This window comes from Carassius auratus, unplaced genomic scaffold (assembly GCF_003368295.1).
Source record: "Carassius auratus strain Wakin unplaced genomic scaffold, ASM336829v1 scaf_tig00214594, whole genome shotgun sequence".
Taxonomy (NCBI): Eukaryota; Metazoa; Chordata; class Actinopteri; order Cypriniformes; family Cyprinidae; genus Carassius; species Carassius auratus.
The window spans coordinates 43,360-53,378 of record NW_020527729.1 but is presented as its reverse complement, the minus strand read 5'-3'; the positions used below and the strand labels follow the sequence as shown (position 1 = coordinate 53,378).

The 10,019-nt window shown below is 36.7% G+C and overlaps 1 protein-coding gene across 2 annotated transcripts; it reads left to right on the top strand.

Moving 5' to 3' along the window:
- The first annotated feature begins 3,563 nt into the window (after nt 1–3,563).
- Nucleotides 3,564–9,466, top strand: LOC113092448 (uncharacterized). Of its 2 annotated transcripts, XM_026258045.1 has the most exons (11): nt 3,564–3,706; nt 3,798–3,912; nt 4,023–4,058; nt 4,155–4,346; nt 5,255–5,342; nt 5,463–5,615; nt 5,697–5,762; nt 5,883–6,092; nt 7,349–7,508; nt 8,017–8,096; nt 8,861–9,466. In XM_026258045.1, exons 1-11 carry the CDS (start codon nt 3,571–3,573, stop codon nt 9,149–9,151), a joined length of 1,527 nt encoding a protein of 508 aa, XP_026113830.1. In that variant the 5' UTR covers nt 3,564–3,570; the 3' UTR covers nt 9,152–9,466. The 2 variants fall into 2 exon arrangements, with proteins under 2 accessions (XP_026113830.1, XP_026113831.1); XM_026258046.1 differs by lacking the exon at nt 5,697–5,762.
- The last annotated feature ends 553 nt before the right edge of the window (nt 9,467–10,019 follow it).

Genomic DNA, 10,019 nt, shown 5'->3' with positions numbered 1-10,019 from the left:
TCAAAAGCAGTTGATGTTCCAAATGGTTGCTGCTAGAAAATAAACTAAACAGCCTGAGAAGACAGGGCTCATTTCCCCGAGAGTGTTTGTTTCTTTAGTTAGATTGCCATTTGTTTTATTTAAGACAGTAATTTAAGTTGTATTGTGTGAAGTTAAGTTATAGTTTTATTAAAAAGTTAATTAAGTTAAAACTCCTGGTCTCCTGTTTGTGCTATGGTAAGGTGTTATCTTTCGATTTCAATCTTTGTTTCCATATAGTACAAGGTGCCATATTAAATATTTTTTGATGTCTCTTATATTTGAATTTCTCAACATTCTTCTCACCACTGATAATGAATGGGTTGGACTCAATTATGTCAGTGTTCCATTTTCATTCATTTTGGACACATCATACATTGAGTGACAGAACACTTCTCTTTTATCATATATTTACATATTTGGTATTGCTGGATTCAGCACAACCCCACCTTTCCAACAAGCCATCATATGTGTTTCTATGATAATGCCAGGCAAAGCAAGCACAAAGTAAATGAAAACATTCTGCATAGATATTAAATTTGTGCATGTCCGCTTATTTTAGATATGTGTTTACATGTGTCTATTTATTCCATACATCAAGATATTCACATCCAGTCTTTTCTAGTAGTTAAATCAACTTCCTGACTACAAACATGTCAAGTTTCAAAGCTCTCAGAGCTTGTGTGATTGATCTGCATTAGTTTATATGCCTTAACTCCCATACGGACAGGCTATATTTTAGTCCTTTATTGGTTTTGTGGTGTATAACAATATCTGTTAATTTAACAATCTTAGCAGTAAATATTTTTAGCCAAGAATCCATTTCATATATGGGAGACCTTAGAGATGAGGAAAACATTGTTGGTTTAGTTCTAACTCCAGAAAGGGGTATCTCGAAAATTCCGGCCGGTTGTAGCCTATTAAAACTGTGCAAAAGACACAGTTGCAGTGCAGTGTTCGTTTATGTTTACTGTGATGCATGCGCTGGATTAAAGTGATGATAGCACAAGGTTACATTTTAGTATTCAAATGTTATAAAGCCAAAAATGTTTAAGGTTAGGTTGTGTTTAATGCATTAGTGGTTTATGAAGTGTATTTATGCTTTGTTTTTTTTCATCCCCAGATAACCATGGTTGATAAATGGTCAGTAGATGACACGTGCCACTGGCTTCAAACTATAAACCTCATTGATGCAAAAGAAAGTTTCAGAGGGTAACGTTACAGATGAAAATTTATAAATGTTCATTTTGGTGATGTTGTGAAGTTTCAAACTCACAAAGTTCTAACTCACCTGCAAGTGCAACATAACCACCAAGCAGATTTTAGTGTTACCTGTGACATTGAGGGATGTTTTAGAAATATAAAACTGTTGCAAGTTACAGAAACCATATCCTATCGAAAGCACAGGCAAGCTTTGCAACATCCCCTATTTGAAAAGGCTACTGTATTTGAAGACAATAATGAAAGTGAGGAGGAGGTTCCTGAAGATGATCTGCTAGAGAACAACCAAAATTCTTTCCTTGGAATTGATTTAGAAACTGTGTTATTGGGACTGAGACAGCATGTAGCCCTCTTTATATTAAATCTTCAAGAAAAACATTTACTTCCTAAAGCAACTCAGGATACCATTGTTTCCAGCTTGGAGTTCATCTTGAAATTTTTCCAACAAATTATTTTGAAATCATAAATTCCACTTGACAAAATCTGGATTTAGACTAGAGGACCAGGAAGACTTGGATAACTTGCCTAAATAATCAGACACTTATTGAAAGTGTGTTTTCCTATATTCAGTCAGATTATCAACTTTTCAAATATTGCAAAGAACATCTACACTTAGTGGAGCCAGTCAAGCACATTCTTGGAACCAATAGCCAGGGAAAGGAGGACACATTTCAGTATGTGCCTATCATTGATAGTTCTGAAGACTCAATTGGAGAAACCTGACATATTTGAATCATATCGAAGAACCTGTGAACAAGCCCCAAGTACAGATTTTTTAAGTAGTTACACAGATGGAGAATTATTCCGTGAGAGCCCCTTTTTTGGAGATCCTAATATTGTAAGATTACATCTGTACACTGATGAATATGAAGTGGTAAACCCCTTGGGGTCTAAAAGATCGGTTCACAAATTAGCAGCTTTCTATTTTATGATTGGCAATCTTGAATCTAACTGCAAATCACAATTGAGGCATATACATTTGTGCTTACTTGTAAGAAATCAATTTCTAAAGAAGTACTCATACAGAGACATCTTGCTTCCCCTGATTAATGACCTGAAACTGTTGTACACTCAAGGACTCCAGGTCAGTGTAAATGGTCAGAACATCATTTTGAAATGCGCCCTTGCCACTATTTCAGCTGACAACTTGTTCTGCTCACAGCCTGGCAGGTTTCACCTGCTGCTTTAGGCAGTGGAACGGATCTGTCGCTTTTGTATGATCAACTACAAAGACCTAAGGTCTCACGTTAATGAAGATGATGTAATAATTCGATCTTCTCAGGTACATCAGTACCATCTGCAAGCACTCAGGGAAAGTAGTGGAATATCCAAACAGACATATGGTGTGGTCAGTGAGTGCCCTTTCGCTGAGCTGGACTACTTTGATGTGACAAAAACTTTCCCCCTGACTTAATTGCACGATTTTCTTGAGGGTGTGGTGCCTCTTGTGGTTACCAGAGTTATCCAGGCATTACATTTTTTGCACATTGTCTCATTAAATCAGAATAAATGCTGAATTGGATGCATTTAAGATAGGGAGAAATGACGGGCTAACCTCCCTCAGAAACTTCCAGATTCTGTCCTAAAGAAAAACACACTATCAGGGTCTGCAGCTCAGGTCTGGTGCCTCTTCAGGATTTTGCCATTTCTCATTGGACATTACATTCCAGAAGGTGAGGTGCACTGGGACATTTACCTGAAGTGTAGGGATATAGGAGATGTGATTTTGTCACCCACCATACAAAAGAAAATCATCCCTTTTCTAAGCCTTCAGATAGGCGAATTCCTGTCCTCCTTCCAGTCTGTATTCCCAGAGACTTTCACTCCAAAACTACACTTTCTCATTCATTATCCACAACTGATATTGAAGTTTGGGCCACTGAAACAGCTGTGGTGCATGAGATTCGAGGGAAAGCACCAATACTTCAAGCGATTAGCCCACAACACGTGTAACTTCAAGAATCTCAGCTACACCCTTGCCAAGAGGCATCAGTTAAGGCAGTGCTGGGAACTGACTTCGCTGGATTCCCTGCGTCAGGACAACTACACGGAGGGTGAACGGGTAGTACCTTTCCGCGCATTACCACTGGAGATACAGAAAGGTGTGATTGGAAGAAGTGAGGCAGAGGATGTTCAGGGTGATGAGAAGCTTGGTGTTTGTAGCTCTCTTATGACCAACAACGTGAAATACTGTGTGGGAGACAACTTAATTATAGATCTTGTGGAGGAGGACATCCCAATCTTTATGAGATTGTGAAGATTTTGCGGTTCAGGGGTGCTTGGATGATCTTCGGCAAGCTGCGGATACCAATAACATTGAAAGACATTACCATGCTTTCAAATTGGAGGACCAGAAGGAGTGGATTCTTGTGCAGCCAGGGGAGGAGAAAGAATTTCATCCTCTTGACACATATGTGCATGATGATACCAAGTATATTACATTATACCACAGAGTGCAGTATTCTAGGTAAATATATTGTACCTCTGTGGCATGTCTCTCTCTTATTTATTATTTCTTCTTTAGAATATGTAATGTTTTTTTTTTTTTTTTTACACAGAGCAACAAATTGATGGAGAGACTCTGCTGGGTCTCACGGAAAGGATGGTGGAAAGACTTTTTCCTGTAATGAAACATCAGGTGACATTTATGAAGGAGCTTAATAAGTTAAAAAAGTAAGTCTGTGTTGTTAAATATTAATCATTGTTGTTAAATATAAAACAAACAAATGCTAACCAAGCTTAAAATCCTTATCTTAATTATATTTTTATATTTCTTCAAACAGCCTGGAAACTGAAGTGCCTCAAATATCTTGTACTCGGTATGTATCATTGTTTTGAATTTTGAACAAACTCTATTGTGGCAAGTAAAATGAAATCCTGTATAAAAGACTTCAACATTGTATTCATGTTTACAGACAAGAACCCTGTGAGAATGAGGGCTCATTTGTTGCCCAACCTTGGCCAGCAGTATACAACCTGCCTGTCTTTCCCCCTGAACTGCAAGCTGCTTTGCAGAGGAAGGATCCCGGCTTTAAGAAGAAGGACAAGTCCCACATCCGTGCATTACTGATTCAAGTGTTGTTTGACAGCATCACTAAGCACACCTGGTACAGTATTGTATTTCATTGTATTTTATAAAAGTTAAATGTATTTTATATTAAAGGGTTAGTTCGCCCAAAATGTAAAATTCTGTCAGTAATTACTCACCCTCATGTTGTTCCTACCCCGTAAGACCTTCGTTCATCTTCGGAACACAAATTAAGATATTTTTGATGAAATCTGAGAGCTGTCGCACTCCTCCATAGGCTTCTAAGGGATTGAAACTTGCTGGCCCAGAAAAGTTATTAAAGAGATCATTAATATAGTCCAAGTGACTACAGTGGCTCAATCTTTAGTATATAAAGCGACGAGAATACTTTTTGTGCGCAAAAAAATAAAAATAAAATAACGACTTTATTCCACTATTCATTTCCTTCTCTCTGGGCCTTGAGTTAGTTCACGTAGTATTTTTGCGCAGTGCGTCTGTGTTACACGTCACCACGTAGGCTCACTATTGGCCGACACTGGTCATGTGTGTGATGCGTATGACGTACATCACTGACACGCTGCGCAAAAACACTACGTTAACTTACTCGAGGCCCAGAGAGAAGGAAATGAATAGTGGAATAAAGTTGTTACTTTATTTTTATTTTTTTGCACACCAAAAGTATTCTCGTCGCTTGATATACTTAAGATTGAGTCACTGTAGTCACTTGGACTGCATTAATGATCTCTCTAATAACTTTTCTGGGCCAGCTAGTTTCAGTCATATAGCAGCCTATGGAGGAGTGATCCAGCTCTCAGATTTCATCAAAAATATCTTAATTTGTGTTCCGAAGATGAACGAAGGTCTTACGGGGTAGGAACAACATGAGGGTGAGTAATTACTGACAGAATTTTCATTTTTGGGTGAACTAACCCTTTAAACTTATTGGTTGTTGGGTACTGAAATAATGTATTTGATTATATTTCTTAGGTACCCAAATCATAAAATGTATGGAGATGTTCTGGGGAGTTTGATCACCCGCTTTCCATTTTTGAAGGATGGCAGCTCCTCTGGTTATGTATGAAAATATTGCAGTTATTTTAATATTGTGACAATATTAAGATCATTGCTCATTAAAAAAAATCTAACACAGAAAAAAAAAATTCAATTTAAAAAGAAATTATAAATGTGTCTACAGGATACCTTGTTGGAATGCCTTAGAAACAAATTTAAAAAAGAAAGGATTCCCTTGGTTAGCTCATCGATCGTCCTGCAAATGAAGGAGAAGTATGGGATTAAAAGGAAGTGTGCTGGACAAACAGATTCGGAGGAACTTGGTCAACAACAAGAGGCAAGTTCAGTTCAATAAATTTAATGTCGAAGGCAGATTAAATTTGTCTTAACATGAAGTACATGTTGACAATTATTTCAGAGTGCAAAATGTAGAAGAGAACCATTGGATATATTGGCATTTAAAGATTCTGCTTGTTCGCAGGAGGTATTTGGTTTAGTGATCCTTAAGTGATACATCAGTTTTTAAATGTTTGAATCTTAAATATTGTATTCTGTGACTTTGATTCATATTTACGTACTGCACAATACTGTCTTCCTACCTCAGATTGTGTTGGACCTGGAAGTAATGGGTGAGGATGAGACAAGTTTCCGGGAACACATTAATGCCATCACCCTGGAGTTGCGTAAAAGCAATCCCAGTTACTCTGAAGTCAAGAACCGGATGAAGCGCACTCTTTTCAAAAGAGTACAGCTTATGGACAGGCCTGCAGCTGAAGTAATGGAGCAGTTTCCTTTTCTTGGAGTGCCACAGCTTGTGAGTAAACATTGTTACATTTTGTGCCAGGCAGATAAGAAAAATCAGTGTAATTATATTTCTGTGAATTCCTATAGCCCATGATTTGGTAGAGCAATGTGTTAGCAATGCAAAAGGGTATCCCAGGGAACACATACAATGTATAGATTGAACGCAATGCAAGTCCTTTAGATAAAAGCGTTTGCCAAATATGAAGTATTTTATTTGATATAAAGTTATTTTGTTTTATTCTTATTTTATTATTTTAATTTTAGATATATATACTGCTGTTAAAAATTGAGGTCATTTAGAAATGGGAGCTCTAGCGCAAATTCTACCGAAATTAATTGTTTCTACGATGCACCACGATGCAGACGAAGACGGTTCGGTATCAGTTCAATAATAGACCATAACCAATTATAATGTACTTTTCGGACGCTTTTCTGATGTCTTCTGTTGCGTACGTGCTTTGGTGGGTAGCATACAATGGCAGAGGGAGGCGAGACGCGAGTGCTAGAAAATGTAAAATGCTCCAACTACTTTAAAGCCGACATCTGGGCACATTTTGGCTTAAAGTTTGGTAAGAACGACCTGCAGAAGACACGCACTGTGTGCGCTCATGTCACGCACACAAAGAATATGCAGGAGGTAATTCCACAAACTTCATAAACCATGTTAGCCACTTTCACACCGAGCTGTTAAAGGGATACTCCAAGGTTTTTTTCATATTAAACTATGTTATTCCCTTAACTAAGACGAGTTGATACATACCTCTCTCATCTCGGTGCGTGCACTTAATCGCTCTGGTGCGCGGTGACACTTTGATGCACTTAGCTTAGCCCAGTATGTTCAATGGTATCTAACAGCAATGAATTTATAAGTGACCAAACACATCAACGTTTTCCCTATTTAAAAACAGTTACACGAGTAGTTATACGACCAAGTATGGTGACACAAAATAAAACGTGGCGCTTTTCTAAGCAGGTTAAAAAGGATTACTATAATGTATGGCGGAATAGCACTTTTGGATTACTTCGACTCAGCGCAGTAAAAAGTCACGCCTGATCCTCTTCCTCTCACTTCTGTCAAGGGGAAGAGGATCAGGCATGACTTTTTACTGTGCTGAGTCGAAGTACTCGAGTGCCCTTGAGGTAAGCTAAAACATACCAAAATTTATTTTCAAAGTGAACTAGGGATAGGGATAAGGAACTTGTTTGGCTGAAAGTGTGTAATTTGGATATAAGCACCTGTAGTAATTTTACTGTTTTGTATTTAAGATGCTGCATGAAATGACAATGAGGTTTGGAACAGACTTGGCGAAGAACATGGAAACATCTCTGAATGAAATGGCACCAAACATCATCAGGAGTGCAAAAGAAGGAAGTCAAAAAAAACTCTACGCCAATCTCATTGGACTAGCAGAGGAAACCACAGAAGGTAACTACACCATATATTTTTCCCCATCCAACCTATCTGTTCCATGCCCAGTGTAAAGTTGCATTGTTTGCATTGTCAATGTAAAGGTTGTAGCTCCTATAAATTGTATAAGTGAAAACATGTATTAAAATAATGCAAATATTAAAGGAATAGTTTACCCCCAAATAAAAATTGTCATCCTTTACTCAAATCATTTCATTTCAAATCTTTATGACTTTCTTCTTCAGAACACAGAAGAAGATATTTAGAAGAACCGTAATGGTAATACCGTAACCGGTAACCGAACAAAGATGGTGTCCATATAATAGAAGTGAATGAGTACCAGCATTATTCGGTTAACAACATTCTTCAAAATATATATATTTTTTATGTTATGCTGAAGAAATAAAACTATATAGGTTTAAAATGACATGGGTGAGTGAATGATGACAGAATTTTCATTTTTGGGTAAACTATCCCCTTAATTGATTTCTGTACCTAATATACAATCATTTGTATCTGTTTGTAGGTCTCGTTAGGAATGCTGCACTCATTTTATTGCCAGCACTATTTAAAGAAAACGCCAGCTTCCTCTACTGTGTGGATAGTGTAAGTATAGTTTTTCTGTAGTTTCATTAATATTTGATGCACTTGACTTGAATTAAAGGAACTGTTCATGCAAATATAAAATTATTAGTCGGTTAACTCACCCTTATGCCAAATTTGTAACAATTAAAAAAAAAAATTATTTACCCTATAATACTCACTCTCTTCTTTAGTCATAAACTTTGTACTGTTTGCACTGCTTTGTAATGTCATTGAATAGCACCCCAATTTAAATCATAAAAGAAATCTGTACAACTCCAGGGGTTAATACTTGTCTTCTAAAGCAAAATGGTACATACAAATGGTACGTTAGTGAGATAAAAAGATTACATTTGCCAAGATAGGTTGCTATAATTAGACTATGTATAGATAAGGGAATAACATCCAATGGGGTGGCACATCAGCTTCACATCAATAATTATGAGTCTTGTTGGTTCTTGCGTGTCACGTGCTTAGCTGTCATATCTGTGTTGTGTCATGAACGATTCAGTTAATAGAACGAAAGAACCGATGAGATTCAAAGTAATCAAAGTTGAACCGACGTGGTAGCATGTTGAATGTTCTTCAGTCATCAGCAATGTTGACATTCAAACACATTACAAAGCTTTTTATTATTAAATATATCTCAGATTGTGTCAAACTGGAGAAACAGTCATATACATTGGTTGGTTTGTTGCTAAGTAAATTATGGGGTAATTTTAAGTCTATTTGATGACTTCTGTTTATTGGTGAAAAGCACTCAAAATGTGAAATGGTTTGTTTTACAGGAACCCAAAGGTGCTACACCAACCATAGTGTTTAACGGCTCTCCTGATCCCCTCAAGGCTGAAAGCATCAGCATTATAATGGACAATGTGAACATCATAAGAGAGGCAGACATTGACATGACACAGGCTGTGGAATGCCTATTTGCAGTCTATTTTCTCTTCAATGTGCAATACCCGGTTGACATTAAGCACACAATGACTTTTATTCAAAAATATATGCTTAAACTTAGACAAGAGCACGGCAAAAGAACACCAATACCTGTACTGAAAATGTACAGTCAACTTGTGTAAATTGTAGAGCTATTTAATAGTTGTTTTAATTGTTCATGTATTGATTTTTATCTGCACTGTCAAATATCAAAAATTATTTAGTTTTTCCTCCTTTCAGAGATATATGTAAAAGTGAAGTACTGTATATGTACATAAACAAGCTTATGTATGTTTTTTGCAAAGTGAAAATGCTTAAATGAAATAATTCAAACTAAATGGTTAAATGTAATTAAACATCTTAAATGTAAAATGTGAAATTTGCTGTCTAATGCAGAGTATACAGAGGTGCAATTTTAAATGACACTGATATTTTTGTATAATCAGTTGAATAAATGTAAACATTTTGAATTTTCTGGATTGTTTATATTTTCTTATTCAATAATAACTTGTTTAATAATAAAGAACCCTTAAATGGTTCTATATAGAACCATCTAACTTGGATTCAAAGAACCATTTGGGGTTCTTTTTATGGAACCCATTAAAGTGGTTCTATATAGAACCATTTTGGAGTTCCATATATGAAGCGGGTGATAGAACCATTTTTGGTTCTAAATAGAACCATTTCTTTTAAGAGTGTAAAGACAAAAACCTTTTATGTTTTATGTAATGTAAGCTGTGTCTTTCTGGTTCAAATGTCCTATCCTAACCCACGAATTTCCAATCCATGCGCTCAGATTTTGTAAACCGTAGCTACCCTCGGTTTTTGAATCTGTAGCCTACTCGCGAATTCATAATCTGCACGCACACTTTCGCAATCTGTTCCCATGGATTTGTAAACTGTAGCCTACTCACGGATTCATGCAGCAAGCTCCTACGTGTTAACATACAGTTTTTATGAATATTATCATGTGGAATGGGTCTACAGCAAAGTGTCTTAAGTGATTCTCTG